Source organism: Dipodomys merriami, unplaced genomic scaffold, assembly GCF_024711535.1.
Source record: "Dipodomys merriami isolate MVZ:Mamm:240054 unplaced genomic scaffold, mDipMer1.0.p SCAF_25, whole genome shotgun sequence".
In the NCBI taxonomy this organism is placed as follows: Eukaryota; Metazoa; Chordata; class Mammalia; order Rodentia; family Heteromyidae; genus Dipodomys; species Dipodomys merriami.
In genome coordinates this window covers 24,184,225-24,205,765 of record NW_027203937.1, presented here as the reverse complement: position 1 = coordinate 24,205,765, position 21,541 = coordinate 24,184,225, and the positions used below count along the sequence as shown (strand labels likewise).

Here is a 21,541-nt window from a genome sequence, read left to right as displayed (position 1 = left end):
GTGAAGAAGATACTTCAATACCAATTGTGTGACTGGTCAGAGTTTTAATATTATTGTTGTTTTTTTTTTTTTGTCGGTTGTGGGGCTTGAACTCTGGGCCTGAGCACTGTCCTTCAGCTCTTCAGCTCAAGGCGAGTGCTCTACCACTTGAGCTACAGCGTCACTTCCGGTTTTCTGGTGGTTTATTGGAGATAGGAGTCTCACGGTCTTTCCTGCCCGGGCTGGCTTTGAACCGTGATCCTCAGATCTCAGCCTCCTGAGTAGCTAGGATTACAGGCGTGAGCTACCAGCGCCTGGCAATATTATTGTTTAATAGTTCCCAAACAGTATGTTAACCATTTATATAATCTTTTTTTAATTTTAATTTTTATTTTTTGTGAACATACTGTACAGAGGGGTTACAATTACATAGGCAAGATAATGAGTACATTTCTTTTTTTTTTTTTTTTTTTTTTTTTGTCGGTCGTGGGGCTTGAACTCTGGGCCTGGGCGCTGTCCCTCAGCTCTTCAGCTCAAGGCGAGCGCTCTACCACTTGAGCTACAGCGCCACTTCCGGTTTTCTGGTGGTTTATTGGAGATAGGAATCTCACGGTCTTTCCTTCCCCGGGCTGGCTTTGAACCGCGATCCTCAGATCTCAGTCTCCTGAGTAGCTAGGATTGCAGGCGTGAGCCACCAGCGCCCGGCAATGAGTACATTTCTTATCAAGCATTGCAGCCTCCTCCTTTGTTTACCCTTCACATCCTTTCCCAGCTCCCCCCCCCCATTCCCCCTCCCCCCCAAATACGAGATATTTTGTGTTCAAGAAATTGCATAACTTGGGGCTGGGAAGGTGGCTCAGTGATAGAGCACGCCCTGGGTTCGGTTCCTCAGCACCACATAAGCAAAAAGAAAAAAGCCGGAAGTGGCGCTGTGGCTCAAGTGGTAGCCTTGAGCTGAAGAGCTGAGGGACAGCACCCAGGCCCAGAGTTCAGGCTCCACGACCGGACCTCTCCCCCCCCCCAAAAAAAAAAAAATTGCATAACTTTACCAAAATCATAGCCTAAAGTAGGAGCCATGAGATTATCAAGTTTAGTCTCCTTCATGAGACTTGTTTTCTATACATCTGTTAAATTTCCATATATCTGTTTTAGTATGTACATGACTCAGTGGTAGAACATGTGCTTAGTATTGCACAGGGCCTTGGGTTCAGTCTCCAGCACTTTATGAATCAATTAGTTAATCACAAGTACAAAGACAGACTAAGCTATATATAATGAGATGGTCTGCAAAAACAAAACGAAGAAAGACATAAATCTTTAAAAGAAAAATAGGTCTGGGTTTGTAGCTCAATGAAAGTATACTTGTTTTTGATCTCCAACACTCTTAAAAAATAGTTATAGAAAAATACACCAATGTGTCCTTAATTTTAAGGAGAACCTTTATTGATTAACTAGTTGATTCATCAAGGGCCTCCTGAGTTCTGAGATTACAGATATGTACCACTACACCCAGCTAATTGAACTTTTGTATTTTTTAATTTCTTTTTCTACTCCTGTTTAAACATGTTTTTATTTGTTTTTGCCTCTCTTTGCATAACCTTAAGGCTACTAAAATTTCTTTTGTGGTTGTGCTTTTCTTTCATATCGGCTTTCATTCACATTTGGTGCCTACATTCCTTATATTTTGTAGGAATTTGTTATGCAGACAAGTTTTATGGCTTCAAATCTTGTGACAATTTTAAACCTGTTGTAATTTCCTTTTCCATGTATTTGCTGCAGTGTGTGTGTGTGTGTGTGTGTGTGTGTGTGGTTGTGTGTGTGTGTGTGTGTGTGTCTGTCTGTCTGTCTGTCTGTCTGTATGTCTGTCTATCTCGGTTGTGGTGCCTGATATCTGGGCCTGGGCCCTGTCCCTCAGCTCAAGGCGAGCGCTCTACCACTTGAGCCACAGCGCCATTTCCAGCTTTTTCTGCTTATGTGGTGCTGAGGAACCGAACCCAGGGCCTCATGCATGCAAGGCAAGCGCTCTACCACTGATCCACCTTCCCAGCCCTGCTACTTAAACTTATATTTTTGTTACATGTTCAGAAGGTGTTGGAGGTAAAACATTTGCTTTATCTGCCATGCTTAATTCAAAGTCATTAATAACTTTTGCTTTCTTCATCTTGGAATTATTTTAAATTTGTAATTGGTTTTTCAATTATTTTTGTTCTTGGTTTCTATTTTTAATGCTTAAAGCTTAAAATATATGCCAAATGCTTTTCTATCTGGAGTTGCCTCTTGAAATTTGTGTATTTAAAACCTTACGTGGCCGGGCACCAGTGGCTCATGCTTGTAATCCTAGCTACTCAGGAGGCTGAGATTTTAGGATCACAGTTCAAAGCCAGCCTGGGCAGGAAAGACCGTGAGACTGGGGCTGGGAAGGTGGCTCAGTGGTAGAGCGCTTGCCTTGCATGCATGAGGCCCTGGGTTCAATTCCTCAGCACCCCATAAGCAAAAAGAAAAAAGCCGGAAGTGGCACTGTGGCTCAAGTGGTAGAGTGCTAGCCTTGAGCTGAAGAGCTGAGGGACAGCACTCAGGCCCAGAGTTCAGGCCCCACGACCGGACCTCCCAAAAAAAGAAAGACCGTGAGACTCTTATCTCCAGTAAACCACTAGAAAACCGGAAGTGGTGCTGTGGCACAAGCAGTAGAGTGCTCGTCTTGATCTAAAGAGTGTAAGGACAGTGCCCAGGCCCAGAGTTCAAGCCCCATGACCGATAAAAACTAAAAAGATCAAAATAAAAAAAATAAAAACTTATGTGTATAGCTGTTCATGGGACCAACATGTTAAAATTCAAAGCTTGATAGGTTGGCTTTTTCTGTTTATATTAAAATTACAAATATGATTTATTTTTTTCTAATAGTATATTTCTGGTAGCAGTAGAAAACTATTGTGTTTTTTTTTTATATATCAGTGAAACAGAATCTTAATTCAAACAGTGTTTGAAAATAAAATAGCTTTCATTTGAAACTCTTATGCCTATTATATTTTCTTTGAACTTTGAAAAGTATGTATGTAAACGATAAAACACATTGCACACATTGCTTATTCTCCCTTGGCACAGAATTCAATGTCCTAAAGTTTTGTTCGTTTACTTAAAAAATCAAGTCTTCTTTAGTTAGAGTATAGCTCTCCGAAGAAAAATATCTATAAAGATTAGTGCTATGCTTATTTCAACATTGGTTATAAAACATGGGAAACATCCTAAACTATTAGCAATAGGGAATTGGCTAGATTATGGCACTTTATATACATATATGTTGGCACTATAATTGCTGAAAAATAAATTATTGCCAGGTGCAGTGTGTACACCTATAATTCCAGTGCTTGAGTTACATATTAGATTCTGTCACAAAAATACATAGAGAAAAGGTAATGTCATATGAAAATTTCCATGCTAAAGAAAATAAAAAGAGATCTCATAGCTACATATAATTATATATAATATGTATTCTTTTTTATATAAAAAATAATACATGTCCAGGCTGGGAATTTGGCTTAGTGGTAGAGTGCTTGCCTAGCATGCATGAAGCCCTGAGTTCAATTCCACAGTACCACATAAATAGGAAAGGCTGGAAATGGCATTGTAGCCCAAGTGGTAGAGTGCTAGCCTTGAGCAAAAAGAAGCTCAGGGACAATGCCCAGGCACTGAGTTCAAGCCCTAGGACTGGCCAAAAAAAAAAAGTATGAACACGCACGCGTGTGCGCGCACACACACACACGTCCTCCTACCTCCAAAGATAGATAGATGTAAGGAAATGTAACACAGTAACACAGTATAAAGTTTACTTCATTTTAATTGTATGAAAAATTTTCCCACCATGAGTTTATACAAACAAAATAATACTCAAAAGATGATTTTTAAAAATGATATAACAGGAAAATGCACAAATCCTGAAGATACAGACTAGATAAAGTCACAAGCTATCTATATGACCTTAACATTTCAGAATAACATTTCAGCTTTGATGTCATTGTTTATAAAGTAAGTCCTGAATTATGATTACTTATAAAAAGTGTCTGTGAAGATGAAGTCTTTGTATTTGCACTTGTGTTTAAGGATATGTGGATTGTTTGCAAATAATCTTACTTTGTACATTTGGGCAATAAAATAAGCAAGTAAATAGTTTGTAATAGATCAGCTTGAGAGTTTTGCAACATAACATTGGCAGTTCTAACCTTGTAATCTTGAATATCATTTGCGAAGTTATATCAAAGTGTTAAACTGAAGATGAACAAGTATATATAATGTGCTGAGAAGGAATCCTCTTGTTGGTTATTCCTAGAAACATTGTAATATTTTTATTGGCATAATTTATATGAAATGATGAGGTCAAGATAGTCCTCAAAAATATGAGTTGTTTTATATCCACTAATGCATGTATGAAAATAATATTTTGTCAGATTGTATAGTTTGTTCACTGATGTCATTATAAACCTGAAAAAAGGAAGGTAAATGTCAGTTCATCAGTTATGACCATCAGTTATAAATATTTTAGGCTTTACACCTGTGAAAGCATTTTTTTTCCTGTTTGCCAGTAAAGACACGTAGGAGAGTAGAGTTCTGAATTTATCCTGTTTGTTTAATGCTTATCATTCTGTTTACTGTCTTTTAATGGCTGCTTTGTTCTCAGCTGTCTAAACATTTTCTCACATTCCTGTCAAAATGTGACTCAAGCCCAGGTTCAAAAATTGTACTGTCTACTTTCTCATTGTTTATTACTTCCTCAACATTCTTTTAGTTAAGAATTCAAATGACTGAGCCAGCTAGCATTTTACTTTCAAGTACAAATCCTATTAGGAGTACTTCTTATTAGATACTGAGGTCATATCCTGATATCCAAATTCTATTATTGCTTAATCTATGATACAGTGAATTTGAAAGTAGATATTTATAACTCCAGGTTAGGACTGTTCCTTTTAGTACTTTGAATTACCCTCTTTCAAAATAAATATTTAAAGCATTATTTTGGTCCTGGTACTAGGGTTTGAGCTCAGGACTTGAGATACTGCTTTAGTTTTTTTGTTCAAGGCTGATGATGATGGTCTATCACTTGAGCCATATTACCATTTACTCTCTTAGTTGAGGTCATATTAATTTGAAAAATGATCCTTCGAGTTCCCCAAATGTATTAAGGTTAGTATCGCTTTATCACAGAATTCCTAGTGTAATGAAAGCTAAGGAAAATGATGCTAAGTAATTAAAGAGATCTTACAACCTAAACTTGTACTTTCTTCTGGATGTTACATGTTTATTATTTTCTATTAGTTGAAGGAATTTTCTTAGAAGCTTTATTGAGGAAAGAACTGGGAGAGAACAAGGGAAGGGGTAACACTGTCCAAAAACAGTATTCTTTACCTGACTTATGTAATTGTAACCCCTCTATATATCACCTTTATAATAATTTTTTTACAAAAATACATTTTTTAGTTTAAGGGTTGTACATACCCTTTTATCATTATAAAACAGGTCAGTAAGCTATGAATTTATGAATATGAGTGAAGGCATTCAGAATTATTAGGGTAACTGTTACTAAAGAACCTTAGTACTCTGTCATCTTTGAGAGATCATTCAATTTAATCACAATAATCTTCTGGTCATTTTCTTATTCTGTTAAGTTCCTTATATACTTGTATTTTGTAATATATTAAAAATCTAAATTGTTTTTATATTGTCAGTGTGTGCAAAGCAATGAAAATAGCTTACATATTACGGTTATTTCTTCTGAGTATTGTGGTCCTCACCTATAATCCCACCTACTTAAGAATCATAGATCAGGAGGATAGTGTTTCTAGGACCACCAAGCAAAAAGTACACAATACTCATGTCACTGAGCATGATGGTATATGCCCATCACCCTGGCATAAATAGGAGGCTGGTTTTGTCTGGGCTGGCCCAGGAAAACCTACAGAACCTATCTGAAAAATAACTATATCAAAAAGAGTTGAAGGCATGGCTTAGATGGTACAGTGCTTGCCTAAATAAGCAGAAAGCCCCAATGCCAGTACTACCCCTCTCCCCCAAAATAATAAAACTGAGTTGCATTTTCTAGTTTCAAGTAGCAAAATATCCAGTTGCTTTTCTAATTAATAGATCAATTTGCTTATAAAAGTTTCTTTGTGCCAGGTGTTTGGTAGCTCACTCCTGTAATCCTAACTACTCAGGAGGCTGAGATCTGAGGATCACAGTTCAAAGCAAGCCCGGGCAGGAAAGTCTGGGAGATTCTTCTCTCCAATAAACTACTCAGAAAACTGGAAGTGGTGCTGTGGCTCAGGTGGTAGTCTTGACCTGAAGAGCTGAGGGACAGCACTCAGGCCCAGAATTCAAGCCCCATGACCAACAACAACAACAAAAAAGTTTGTTATTTATTATTTCTGTAACAGGTAACTCCAATTTGGGAAATTAGAAATAGATATATAGATATATAGTCCTTGTCAATGTTTTGATTTCTGTCAAGACACTACTACTTTGCCTATTGTTGCTTTTGTTTCTACAATGTTAGTATCAACACACAACATTTATTTTTATTTTTATTTTCATTTTGTCAGTCATGGGGCTTGAACTCTGCGCCTGGGCACTGTCCCTCAGCTCTTCAGCTTAAGGCAAGCACTCTACCACTAAGCCACCATCCCAGCCCAAACACACAACGTCTTAATAGCATTATAAGAGACATATAACTAAAATAAATTTATTTTCCCTTTATGAAAATGTGTAATTTAAAATTTTGTGAAAATAACAGTTATCATCTCCAATGGATAGCTTTTAGTAACATTTACCAAACATACTAATCAGCTACTGAATGACAGACTTCTACATGAATGTGCTTATTTACTATCAATTCATAGAACTGATACACTTTGTATTAGAGGAGCAATTTGTTAAATGACTGCTGATAGTAGAATTAGTGATGTTGGTATAATTTTTATTTTATTTACTATTATTACTTTTTGTTGGTTGTGGGCCTTGAACTCAGGCCTGTGTATTGTCCCTGAGCTTTTTGCTCTAGGCTAGCATTCTGCCACTTAGAGCCAAGCTCCATTTCTGGTTTTTAGGTGGTTTGGAGATCCTGGCTTTGAACTGTGATCCTCAGATCTCAGCCTCCTGAGGGAGGATTACATGTGTGAACCACCAGTGCTGGTGATTTTATTAGTTTTTTAATTCAGGCTCAAACACCTTCGTTTTGATTATGGGACTCATTTTAGAAAATAAAACGGAGTTTATTGCAAAAAAGTAACAAGATATTTTTTTCTGTGTTATTTTTAAAGATTTAAAAGCTAGCATCATTTAGTTGTATAGGGAATTTCATTTTAACATGTCCATGCATCTTGATCTAAGCCATCCCTTCTATTATTTGCCACTACTACTCCTACCTTCCAAAACAGTCCCATCAAGTTACCTTGTTCCAATTTCATGCCTATACATAATGCATTTTGGTTATACATAATGCGTTTTGTCATTTGTTCTCCTTTGAAAGACATTTATGATTTTATTGTAAACCTGTTTAACTCCCTAGTTCTACCCAAATAGTTTAAGCCAAAGTTAGATACCTGTTAACATTTATTCTCCCTGAAATAACAGATTTTATATGTTTTAGTCTCTACTTTTATACTTCCACTGATTATTAAAGACTACAAGTTTCATTTATATGGTTTAATCTACTTGAAATCTATTTGTTTACATTTTAGGAATTTTAAAAATACTTATTTTAAATAAAAACTTTGTTTGTGGTCATTTGGTAACAAGGCCATACTAAAGCTACCAGTACACTTATGTTCATTGCAGCATTATTTACCATAGCTAAGACACAGAATCAACCCAGGTGCCACTCAGTGGATAAATGGACCAAGAAAATGTGGTATATATACACAATGGAATTTTATGCTTCCATCAGAAAGAATGGCATTGCCCCATTTGTAAGGAAATGTAAAGACTTGGAAAAAGTCATATTAAGTAAGCCAGACCCAAAAGAATAGGCTTCCTGTTTTCCCTCATTATTAATAATAATTTGTATGTCTGGGATAGTTCTAGCAGAGGATCACAGTAGCTCAATAGATATGTACATATGACCTTATAAAATGATGTTAATCAAAATGAACTACAATATATGGAAACAGGAGGGTCCTCCCCCTTAGTGTGCTGTTTGAAGTAATTTCTTTTCTCCATTTTTTTCTTCTTTGGCTTATCCCCTGTTGTCACTGTTTTGATTTTGGTACCCTGTGTCTTGTACTTATATTTACCTGATTTGGGGAAGTGAAGGGGAATAACAAAATGGTGAGACAAAGGACAAAGGGTGAACCAATGCAACTGTGATACTCATAAGACACTGTGTTGGAAATGAACTTTACAGCTTGGTCAGGAGGGGAGTCTGGGCCAGGAGGAAGGGATAGCAGGAGAAAATGGGGGAGAGGGTAACAATGTTTGACAAAAATTATACTCATTTCCTTACTTATGTAACTGTATTCCCTCTGTATGTCACCTTTAAATAAAAATAAATAAAAATCATTAGATACTAATACAAGCACTGTTTTTATGAAATGTATTTTCATACATTGAGAGAAAACAGGTACTGTTTCATATTTTGTAAATATAAATATTTAGCTTATGGAAGAGAAAAGATAAGCAAAGAGGATTTGGTAGCATTGTAGAGAGTTAAGGGTATTTCTTTCAATACTGTGCTAGTACTCAACAAACAGTAATTTCTTTTCTTTTTTTCTTTTTTAATTTTTTATTGTGAAAATACTGTACAGAGGGATTACAATTACATGGGCAAGGTAATGAGTACATTTCTTATCAAGCATTGTTGCCTCCTCCTTTGTTTCCCCTTCCCATCCCTTCCCATCTCCTCCCCGCCCCCCCCTAAACTTTTTTTGCTGTTGTTGTTGGTTGTGGGGTCTGAACTCTGGGCCTGGGCGCTCAAAAGCTATTAAGAATGGTTTTAGAACACAGGAGAGGAGCTAGCAATTGTTTGATTTGGAGTAACTAGAATAATGGGGAACATTCAAAGACCATTTGGTAGAAAAAAAAGATATTTAAGTGCTCAGTAAATATTTAAGTGAATTATTAAAAATAAAATTGTAATAAAAATTTCATTTAAGCCTTCCTTGCGGTTCTTTTCAATATTCTTTATGGCATCTACTTAAATTCATATGATAAACTTTCATTCTCCAGGTAGAATCATTTAAATCTTACCATTCTAATGTCTACAGACAAAAACATGGAAGGACAGATTTTGGAAAAGGTCTGTATAAGAAGGGGAAAACATGTCAAAAGAGTAGGTAATAATCATAAATACTGTTTATATCCATTAAACTATGTGCCAGGGGCTATTCTAAATGCAAACATTCTTGTGTACTTATCAGGTAGATATTAGTCTTCTCTTTAGATAGATAAGGAAACAAATCTTGATAGGGTAAATAACTAATTATTAAGCAGAGTGATAAAAAGGAAGGCAATCTGGCACAGAGGGCTGATATATTGGCAAACCCATTCCTGTTTCTTTTGTATCTATACTGAGCAATGCTGTTTATCAAGATACCTTTTTTTTAAAAAAATTTTTTTTAAATAGACTTTAAAGCCGGGCGCCTGTGGCTCACGCCTGTAATCCTAGCTACTCAGGAGGCTGAGCTAGCCCAGACAGGAAAGTCTGTGAGACTTTATCTCCAGTAAACCACTAGAAAATCAGAAGTGGCACTGTGGCTCAAGAGGCAGAGAGCTCCCCTTGAGCTGAAGAGCACAAGGACAGCGCCCAAGCCCAAGTTGAAGCCTCACGGCTGACAAAAAAAAAAAAGACTTTATTTTTTGAAACTTGATGAGAAACTTTAATAGGGATTATAAAATTAGATATCCAGTAGAACTGCCAATATTCAAAAAGTATTTAACATCATTAGTCAACTGCTTTCCATAAGTTTTGACAGATTTCATTTTCATTTTGTTGGTTTAAAAAAATGTTTCTCTTGAATTTTTGTTTTCACTCACATGTCATTTAGAGGTATATTGTTTAATCTTTAAGTATTTGTAATTTTGAGCTCTGGGTTACTGATTTCAAATTCAATTCCATTATGATCTGAGTGCAAACATATGACCTTTATTCTTTGAAAGTTATTAAAATATGCTTTATCATCCAGAATGTGTTCTTTGTTGATGAATAAAATGTCTTTTTCATTGTAATGAATCAAAGCTTCCTGAGATTGTTGAGAAAGTTTCTAGAATAATTTTTTTAAATCAATGATACATATTGTTTGCATTATATCCTATTTATTCTCATAATAGGATTAAAGTACTTTAAAGTATTGTTGTCCCTATATATGACAATGTAAGGTCTCGGAAATGTCAAAGAATGGGGGCTGGGAAGGTGGCTCAGTGGTAGAGTGCTTGCCTTGCATGCATGAGGCCCTGGGTTCGATTCCTCAGCACCACATAAGCAAAAAGAAAAAAGCTGGAAGTGGCGCTGTGGCTCAAGTGGTAGAGTGCTAGTCTTGAGCTGAAGAGCTGAGGGACAGCGCCCAGGCCCAGAGTTCAGGCCCCACGACCGGACCCAAAAAAAAAAAAAAAAAAGAAATGTCAAAGATTGGCTTCTATGGAACATCTTGATTGGTAAAAAAATTTTACATTATAAATCTGTACATGAATTTGTTTTCAGTGTTCGTTGATGTGGCATACCATATGAGCTCAGTTTTAAATATAGAGAAGCATTTATTAAGGAATAATAACTTTTATCTTACTTTTAAAATGTAACAACTGTTTTCTTTCCCATTTAGTTTTGTCAGCCTGGTGGATGGCAGCTGTCCAAAGAGAGGAAACAGCCAACATTCTTTGTGGTGGTCTTAACAGATATTGACTCAGATCGACATTACTGTTCGTGCCTAACCTTCTATGAGGCAGAGATCAATCTTCAGGTACAAAATCTTTTCTATCCAAAGGATAATCATAGGGATAGTATTTAGGAAACTTTATGCCATACTTGGCTTTTGTTAAAACTGCAAATCTGAGTATTATGGGCTTCCTTTAAAAACGCATATGGCACCTAGGTTTTTGTGTTTAATATTGTGGAGAAGTAAAGCAATAAGGTAAAGTAGCTAACACTCCTACTTTGAATCAGTTTTAAATTTTTTTCGTTTTGCTCAGATATTTTCCCATTTGTCATTTTAAGTGGACCAAAATATAATTAATTTAGTTTTTACAGTCAGATTAAAAATGTTTAATATCTACTCCATATGACTTTTAAAGGATTCTCAAATGCATAGAAGTTGTGGGAACTCTGGCTATACTTATGTACTAGGTACTAACTAAAATTGTAAGACTACTTTTTTCTTTGGTCAGTTGTGGGGCTTGAACTCGGGGCCTGGGTGCTGCCGTGAACTTTTTTGCTCAAGACTAGCACTCTACCACTTGAGCCACAGTGCCACTTTCAGTTTTCTGGTGATTAATTAGAGTTAAGAGTCTCATGGACTTTCCTGCTTGGGCTGGCTTTGAACCTCAATCCTCAGATCTCAGCTTCCTGAGTAGCTAGTATTGCAGGGTGAGCCATGGCATAAGGATCCTTTTTTGTTTTTGTTTTTTTTTGTCAGTTGCGGGGCTTGAACTTTGGGCCTGTGCGCTGTCCCTCAGCTCTTCAGCTCAAGGCTAGCGCTCTACCACTTGAACTACAGCGCCACTTCCAGTTTTCTGGTGGTTTATTGGAGATGAGTTTCACGGACTTTCCTGCCCAGGCTGGCTTTGAACCGCAATCCTCAGATCTCAGCCCTCTGAGTAGCTAGGATTTCAGGCGTGAGACACCAGTGCCTGGCAGGATCCTTTTTTTTTTTTTTTTTTTTTTCTTTTTTTAATACTGCAAAGTTACTGGAAACAAAAGTCCCTTTGCATTTGTTCCAGAATGAGTACAAGCAGTGAGGTAGAATATGAAAAAGAATAAAATCCCCTCAAAATGTTCCTTTCTAGGTCATTAGTAAGGTTGTTTTTATTTTTGGCATGAGTTTAGTTATGTCCTTTTAAAAAATGTGTTTTTTATTTTTGGATCATATCATCAGTTCAAAATAGATTGTTAATTTTCATTTGGTGTGGATTACTTCATACCAAATGTACTATGACACATTATTTGGAATCCTGAAGAGGAGGAATTTAGGGACACACACCATCCAAAGTAAATTGTGCAACTTAAAAAATTTTGACTCTGTTACCTTTTCCAAGATACAGTAACACTGTCAGTAATTACAAGCAAATTTTGGCATAAAATTTTTGATAACATGTCTTCAAATTATTCATCTAGGCAGTATGATCCCAGATTATTTAAGTAGTCAGTGATATATGAAGATTTGATGTTGATTTTTTTTTTTTTTTGGTCCGGTTATGGGGCCTGAACTCTGGGTCTGGGTGCTGTCCCTCAGCAATTCAGTTCAAGGCTAGCACTCTACCACTTGAGCCACAGCGCCACTTCTGGCTTTTTTCTTTTTGCCTATGTGGTGCTGAGGAATCAAACCCAGGGTCTCAGGCATGCAAGGCAAGCACTCTACCACTAAGCCACCTTCCCAGCCCTGATGTTGATTTTTATAGCTTACAAAATATATAACAAGTGTTATTTGTTTTCCTTAACATATTTAAAAGTTATTTAATATGTATACTTAATTCTTAACTGGTGATAATTCATGCAATTCTTAATGAAGATATTTGGTATATCAGCAAATTAATTGCTTCAATGAAAGGGGTATGTGCTGCTAGTGAGGGAAGATGACGAGACATTGAAGGCATAAAAAATATTTCTTCTCATCAGATATAAAATTTAGGTCAGAAAGCAAACCTTTAAGTACAGAAACATTCCAGATTACTATATGCTGAGTATTCTCCAGTGAAATGCATAACGAATACAGATTGGACAACTGAATTAAGTCTTAAAAGATTGAACAATTTACAAATGAAGATTTGAGACTCAGGAAAGAAAAAGGACAATTTGCAAAAACTCAGAGATAAGGGAAATGTTAGAATTTCAGATAAATTAAAGATATATCATGTTCATAACACTTTAATCCATTTTATGTATTTCATAGACGTTTGTCTTGGGTCTTATAAGAGCACTATTTGCTAGTTTTAACAGTACTATTTTACAGATGAGGCTAAGAGATTTACTCAATGTCAGGCACTAAGTTGACACATTTGACTATATCTCCAAAGACTAAGTACTAAAATATATGATACTGAAAATGATATTATTGATTCAAGAATAAGAGCTATTTTTTTCTGTTTTTGTCGGTCATTGGGCTTGAACTCTGGGCCTGGGCGCTGTCCCCGAGCTCTTCAGCTCAAGACAGGCACTCTACCACTTGAGCCACAGTGCCACTTTTGGTTTGCTGAGCAGTTTATTGGAGATAGGAGTCTCAGGGACTTTCCTGCCCGGGCTGGCTTTGAACTGTGATCCTCAGATCTCAGCTTCCTTAGTAGTTAGGATTACAGGCATGAGCCATTAGTGCCCAGCTAAGAATAAGAGCTATGTGGGGATAAAAAAAAGATAGGCCTTAGGCAGATCCCAGTGCATATGAAATTAGTATCCTGTAAGGAAATATTACAAAATTCATGGAATATATACATTTTATAGTAAGCGGTATCTTGCTATATGTATATAGCACACACTGGCTTTAAACCCTCAGTCTTCCAACCTCAGCCTCTAACTTCTAGGATTGCAGGCTTGTGGTATCATACTTTATGAATCCATGTATTTCAACAGATATTAATTGGTGAGCTATTGAGAAAACAGTAAATTTAAACATTCATAATATACACAATTAATTTCAAATGATTAAAAAATTACTTGGAAACTTAAAGCAATGAAAATAGGATTTTTTTTTTTTTTTGGTTGGTTGTGGGGCCCAAACTCTGGGCCTGGACACTGTCCCTTAGCTCTTCAGCTCAAGGCTAGCACTTTACCACTTGAGCCATAGCACTACTTCTGGCTTTTTCTGCTGATGTGGTGCTGAGGAATGGAACTCAGGGCCTCATGCATGCCAGGCAAGCACTCTACCACTGAGCCACTTTCCCAGCCCTGAAAATAGGATTTTTAAACTGATCTTTAGATGGAAAAACTTGGAGCAGGGGAAAAATATCTTACAGAGTTATCCAATATACAACTCATTCATTTTGCCCCTCTCTGTACTCATTATAGCAAATTTAGAACATATAAAGAGAAAAATAAGAGGATGGAGAAACAAATTAACTTTTCCTTCCAATAATAAGGATTTTATTCTAATAGCTGTAACATAATTCACCCTGTGAAGTATATTTAACATTATACTTGATTGTATTCTAGAGACTAATTCTTAGGCCTTAGTCAGCAAAATCTAGAGATAGCTAACACACACCAGGGTGCTGGTGGTTCACACCTGAAATCCTAACTACTGAGGAGGCTGAGATCTGAAGATTGCAGTTTGAAGCTAGCCTAGGCAGGAAAGTCTGAGACTCTATTATCCAGCTAACCAACACAGCTCCCCTTTGGGCCTTTTTGGTGGTTAATTAGAGATCAGAGTCTCACAAACTTTCCTGCCTCAGCTGACTTTGGACCACAGCCCCACATCTCAGGACTGCAAGCTTAATCTACCAGCATCTGGTTATATCTGTTTTCAAATATAAATATTTTAGTATTCATGGTAGATATACTTTAAAATTTCTACCCAAATTGTGACCCACAGAATGCTATTCCAAGTCATTTTATGAGCATATTGTCCTTTCTTAGATGAATGTGCATTATAGAATATACTTGTTTATAACAAAAACTCTGATTTCCTTAATGAATGTGTGAATATACCATATTTCATAGTCATAAGGTTGTATAACATATTCTTTAAGAAAATTAAGATTAAATCTTGATATTTGAGACTAGTTTTTATAAATTTCTCCATCAGTAATCAGAGAAATGCATTTTATTTAACATAAGAACTAGTAAATTTCACCTGCAAGATCTTATAGCTAATCAAACAATATTAATGTTTTTTCTTAGAAAATATTAATTTCATTGTTTTTATACTAATTTTACCAGGCAATTAAAATGAAATTTAAGTAGTTTGTTGATTATGATAGTTTGCCAAATAATGATCTTCAGTTTATGAGAAATAATTTTGAGATGGTTAACTTCGTTAGAAAGGGAAAAAATCTTCTATGCTCTTTGCCCATTTCTCACAAAAGTTTGTACTTAGTTTTCTTTTTCTCAAAAAATAATAATTAGCTTAATTGTATTCTAATTCTGTTATTTCAAAGTTGATTTTTTTCTTTTTTTGACTGGCCGTGGAACTTGAACTCAGGGCCTAGGTGCTATTCCTGAATTCTTTTTGCTTAAGACTAGCACTCTACCACTTTGACACATTTGAACCATGATTCTTAGGTCTCAGACTCCTGACTAGCTAGGGCTACAAGTGTGAGCCACCAGCACCCAGCCTCAAAGGTAATTTTAAATGTTCTTAATAATTTTATAAAATAAGGCAGTGAATTCTTAAGTAATCTATATTTGATGAGTTAGTTATGTTTTGGGGTTAATGATGAGCAGAAACTTTTCTCAGTGCCAGTGTCCATATTTCTCAGTATATAATGATTGATTCATTAATTCAGATTAATCTATTAGATATTAATAGGACAGTAAAAGATATTATAAAGAAATTATTTAGTAACAATAATTGAGATAAAACATGCAAAAGCATTTACAAATCAACATTATCATATACTTTTTTTTATTGTGAAAATATTGTACAGAGGGGTCCCAATTACATGGGTAAGATAATGAGCACATTTCTTATCGAGCATTGTATCCTCCTTCTTTGTTTCCCCTTCCCATCCCTTCGTATCCTCTCCCCCCCCCCCCCCACCAAAGTTGTAAAGTTCGTTTTTCGACATAACGACTTGTACATCTCATTGTTGCAATGGGTCCTCCTGTATCCCTGTTTTAACAATTTGTTTTTTCCCTTCCCCTCCACATATACCAACATATATAGTGAAAGCAGGGGTTATACCATGGGGGAGGGACATACAAGGCAACAAAGACATAATCTTATAAATATGTTAGAAACAATCGCATGAAAGATCTCTTTTTTTTTTTTTTTGGTCAGTCGTGGGGCTTGAGCTCTAGGCCTGGGAGCTGTCCCTGAACAATTCAGCTCAAGGCTCATGCTCTACCACTTGAGCCATAGCGCCACTTCTAGTTTTCTGGTGGGTTTTTTTTTTTTAATTGTGATTAAGTGATTACATAATTTCCCAAATTTTACAGTATTGTGGGATAATGATGCTCATTTAAAGTCACAAACTCATTCTAACTTTCCTGGAGCAAATTGTCTATCACGGTCTATAACATATAAAGGTATACACATATATACCATACATGTGATCAGCAGCATGGGGTTATTTAGTAGTGGTTCGACCAGATGAGTGGAAGTTCTTTGTTTCTTAAGTACTGTTAATTTTGTCTTATCACCTAACATTTTGGATTTAACATCCACTTATCAGGGAGACCATGTACCGTTTGTCTCTTTGCTCTTGGCTTACCTCACTCAACATGATTTCTTCTAGCTCCATCCATTTCCTTGCAAATGCCATTATTTTGTCATTTCTAATGGCTGCATAATATTCCATTGTGTATAGATACCACAATTTTTGGATCCATTCATCTGTGGTGGGGCATCTGGGTTGTTTCCATATCCTAGCTATTGTGAACAGTGCTGCAATAAACATGGAGGTGCATGTGTCCTTGTATATTGGTTCCTGTTGTTCAGGATAGATGCCTAGAAGTGGTATGACTGGGTCATAAGGGAGGTCAATCTTTAGCTTTCTGAAGACCCTCCAGACTGCTTTCCAAAGTGGTTGTATAAGTGTGCATTCCCACCAGCAGTGTAATAGGGTTCCTCTTTCTCCGCATCCCCTCCAGCATTTGTCGTTGGCTGACTTGTGGATGTGGGACATTCTGACTAGGGTATCTCAGGGTTGTCTTTATTTGCATTTCCCTCACAACCAGGGATGGTGAACATTTCCTCATGTGTTTCTTTGCCATTTTTATTTCTTCATCTGAGAAGTCCCTCTTTAGTTCCCTTGCCCATTTAGTAATAGGTTTGGGAGGGATTAGTTTCTTGAGTTCCCTGTATATGCAGGATGTTAACCCCTTGTCTGATATATTGCTGGTAAATATATATATATATATATATTTTTTTTTTTTTCTTGGTCTGGTCATGGGGTCTGAACTCTGGGCCTGGGCTCTGTCCCTCAGCCCTTCAGCTCAAGGCTAGCACTCTACCACTTGAGCCACAGTGCCACTTCCGGCTTTTTTTTTTTCTGCTTATGTGGTGCTGAGGAATTGAACCCAGGGCCTCATGCATGCAAGGAAAGCACTCTACCACTGAGCCACCTTCCCAGCCCGCTGGTAAATATTTTTTCCCAATTAGTTGGTTGTCTTTCTAGCTTGGTTGCGGTAGATTTAGCTGTGCAGAAGCTTTTTATTTTAAGGTAGTTCCATTTGTCGAGTCTCTCTCCAATTTGTTGTGACACTGGGACTCTGTTCAGGAAGTTCCTTCCTGTGCCTATTAGTTCAAGAGTCTCTCCTACTCTGTCCTGCAGTAGTTTCAGAGATTCAGGTTTAATGTTAAGGTCTTTAATCCATTTTGAGTTGATGTTGGTGCATGGTGATAGGCTGGGGTCCACTTTTAGTTTTCTGCATGTGGCTGCCCAATTTTTCCAGCACAAGTGGTTGAAGAGGCTGTGTTTCTTCCATTGTATGTCTTTGGCTCCTTTGTCAAATATCAGCTGACTGTAAGCCTGTGGATTTATTTCTGGATCTTCTATTCCATTGGTCTTCGGGTCTGTTTTTGTGCTAGTACCATGCTGTCTTTGTTATTATAGCTCTATAGTAGAGTTTGAAGTTCGGCATGGATATCCCTCCCATGTTGCCTTTATTTCCTAGAATTGTTTTGGCTATTCTAGGTCTTTAGTTGTTCCATATGAATTTTTGGACTGTTTTCTATATTTCAGTGATGTACATCATTGGGATTTTAATAGGAATTGCATTGAATTTGTATATTAATTTTGGCAGTATTACCATTTTCACTATATTAAGTCTGCCTATCTGAGAGCATGGGAGGTCTTTCCATTTCCTAGTGTCTTCTGCAGTTTCTTTCTTTAACTTTTTATAGTTTTCATTAAATAGTTCTTTTACATCTTTGGTTAGGTTAATTCCTAAATATTTTATTTTTTGGGAGGTTATTGTGAATGGGGTTGCTTCCTTTATTTCCCTCTCTTCTTGTACATTGTCAGTGTACAGGAAGGCAACTGATTTTCTTGGGTTGATTTTGTATCCTGCTACTTTACCGAAGTGATTTATGATTTGGGGATGGAGTTTTTGGGATCGTGAAGGTATAGTATCATGTCATCTGCAAAAAGGGATAGTTTAACTTCTTTCCCTATGTGGATTCCTTTAATGTCTTTTTCTTGCCTTATTGCCCTGGCTAAGGGTTCCAGGACTATATTGAAGAGGAGTGGAGACAGTGGGCATCCTTGCCTTGTTCCTGATTTTAGGAGAATTGGTTGTAGCTTTTCCCCATTAAGTATAATATTGGCTATTGGTCTGTCATAAAAGGCTTTTATTGTTTTAAGAAATGTTCCTTCTATTCCTATTTTCTCCAGAGCTTTTAGCATGAATGAATGTTGAATTTTATCAAAGGCCTTTTCTGCATCTGTGGAGATAATCATGTGATTCTTGACCTTGGCTCTGTTGATGTGTTGAATTACATTTATTGACTTACGTATGTTAAACCATCCCTGCATCTCTGGGATGAAGCCTACCTGGTCATAGTGTATGATTTTTTTAAATGTGTTTCTGGATTCTGTTAGCTAGAATCTTGTTAAGGATCTTTGCATCTGTGTTCATCAAGGAAATTGGCCTGTAATTCTCTTTTTTGGTTGGGTCTTTGCCTGGTTTGGGGATGAGTGTGATATTGGCTTCGTAGAATGAGTTTGGGATAGCTCCCTCCTCTGTTTCTCTGAAGAGCTTGAGGAGTATGGGTATTAGTTCTTCTTCTTTTTTTTTTTGGTCCGGTTGTGGGGCCTGAACTCTGGGCCTGGGCGCTGTCCCTCAGCTCTTCGGCTCAAGGCTAGCACTCTACCACTTGAGCCACAGCGCCACTTCTGGCTTTTTTTTTAAAATTTAATTTCATTTTATTTGTGAACATACTGTACAGAGGGGTTACAATTACATGGGCAGGATAATGCGTACATTTCTTACCAAGCATTGCAGCCTCCTCCTTTGGTTTACCCTTCACATCCCTTCCCAGCCTCCCCCCTCCCCCCCAATCCCAATCCTTCTACTTCCCCCCCTTCCCCCCCCCCCCCCCCCCCGCACCGACGTTGTAAAGCTCATTTTGGACATGACAACTTGTACTTCTCATTGTTGCAACAGGTCTACCTGTATCCTTAAACAACTGGATTTTCCCCATCTCCTCCACAAGTTATACTGACATCAAATATAGTGAAAGCAGGGGTTATACTGTGGGGGAGGGACATACAAAGCAACAAAGAGATAATCTTATAAATGCATTAGAAACACATGCATGAAAGAAAAAACCATTTAAATACATATCTAAGGGTTCATTTTCCTGACATCACATTATCTGACCTTTTCTGCTTGACTCATACATATACTAGATATTGCAAATAAGGGAAACCATGGGACCTATGTTTCTTTGGGCCTGGCTTACTTCACTTAATATAATTTTTTCCAAGTTTTTCCATTTCCTAACAAATGGGGCAATGTCATTCTTTCTGATGGAGGCATAGAATTCCATTGTGTATATATACCACATTTTCTTGATCCATTCATCTACTGAGAGGCATCTGGGTTGGTTCCATATCTTAGCTATGGTAAATAATGCTGCAATAAACATTGTTGTGCTGGTAGCTTTAGTGTGGTCTTGTTTGTAAACATTTGGGTAAATGCCCAAAAGTGGGATTGCTGGGTCATAGGGGAGTTCTATGTGAAGTCTTTTGAGGAACCTCCATACTGCTTTCCAAAGTGGTTGAACAAGTTTACATTCCCACCAACAATGAAGTAAGGTTCCTTTCTGTCCACATCCCCTCCAGCATCTGTTGTTGTTAGAGTTCTTGATTTTTGTCTGGCTTTTTTTTTTTTTTTTTTTTAAACCTGCTTATGTGTTGCTGAGGAATCAAACCCAGGGCCTCATGCATGCAAGGCAAGCGCTCTACCACTGAGCCAACTTCCCGGCCCTATTAGTTCTTCTTTAAAGGTCTTAAAGAATTCTGCTGTGAATCCATCTGGTCCTGGGCTTTTTTTTTGTTGGAAGACTTTTGATAGCTTCCTGTATCTCGTTGTAGGATATTGGCTTATTTAATTGATTTACTTCTTCTTTGCTCAGTTTGGGCAACTTGTATTTCTCTAAAAATGCATCCATTTCTGCCGGGTTTTCTTCCTTTAGAGAGTATAACTTTTGAAAGTAGTCTGTTAAGATTGTTAGGATATCTTGGGTATGTGATTTTTCCTGTGGCATCCCTAATCCTGTTTATATGGGTTTCCTCTCTTCTTTTTTTAATCAATCTTGCCAATGGTCCATCAATTTTATTTATTTTTTCAAAGAACCAGCTTTTTGTTTGGTTAATTTTGTCTATAGTTTTCTGATTTTCTAATTGATTAATCTCTGCTCTTAATTAGGTCTAGTAACTTTAGGTTCCATTTTTTCATGTTTTTCTAGCTGTTTTAATTGCAACATGAGATTATTTACTTGGTCTGTCTCTATTTTCTTGATGTGGGCACTGAGGGCAATAAATTTGCCCCTCAGGACTGCTTTTGCTGTGTCCCACAAGTTTCTTTGCGAGGTGTTTTCATTTTCATTGAGTTGTAGGAAATTTTTTATTTCTTCTTTGATCTCTTCCTTACCCAGGCATTGCTAAGAAGTGTGCTGTTCAATTTCCATGTATTAGAGAAATTTCTGCGGTGAACTAGCTTGATTCCACTGTGGTCAGATAGGATACCGGGGATTATGTCGATCCCCTTGCATGAACTATGATATGGTCTATTTTGGAGAAAGTTCCATGAGCTGCTGAGAAGAATGTGTACTGTGTTGTTTTAGGGTGAAATACTCGGTAGATGTCAGTTAATTCCGCTTGAAGTATGGCCTCACTTAATTCGGTAGCTTCTTTGCCAATCCTCTGGTTGGTAGACCTGTCCTTTGGTGAGAGTGGTGTGTTAAACTCTCCTAGTATTATCGTACTGGGATCTATTTTATTCTGTAAGTTTGAGAGTATTTGCTTAACATATCTGGGTGCACCAATGTTTGGGAAATATAAATTGATGATGGTAATATCCTCCTCTTGGATTGTTCCCTGTATTAATATGTAGTGTCTGTCCTTGTTTTTCTGTATTGATTTTAATGAAAAGTTTATTTTGTCAGATATCAGGATAGCTACACCTGCTTTCTTACTGGGGGCGTTTGATTGGTAGATCCTTTTCCAACCCTTTTTTTGTTTGTTTGTTTGTTTGTCTGTTTGGCTGAGAGGTGGG

General features: G+C 37.0%; 1 protein-coding gene across 4 annotated transcripts in view; it reads left to right on the top strand.

Annotated features, from left to right (window-relative positions):
- The window catches only part of Sbf2 (SET binding factor 2), a 307,904-nt gene that overhangs the window by 109,845 nt on the left and 176,518 nt on the right, over nucleotides 1–21,541 (top strand). For 3 of the 4 annotated variants that reach the window (XM_070035292.1, XM_070035290.1, XM_070035293.1), the window contains exon 3: nucleotides 10,776–10,913. In XM_070035292.1, coding sequence (XP_069891393.1) covers nucleotides 10,776–10,913 — 138 coding nt within the window. Of the gene's footprint in view, nucleotides 1–9,202; nucleotides 9,257–10,775; nucleotides 10,914–21,541 lie in introns of those variants that run through there. The other variant, XM_070035291.1, reaches the window with a different exon arrangement.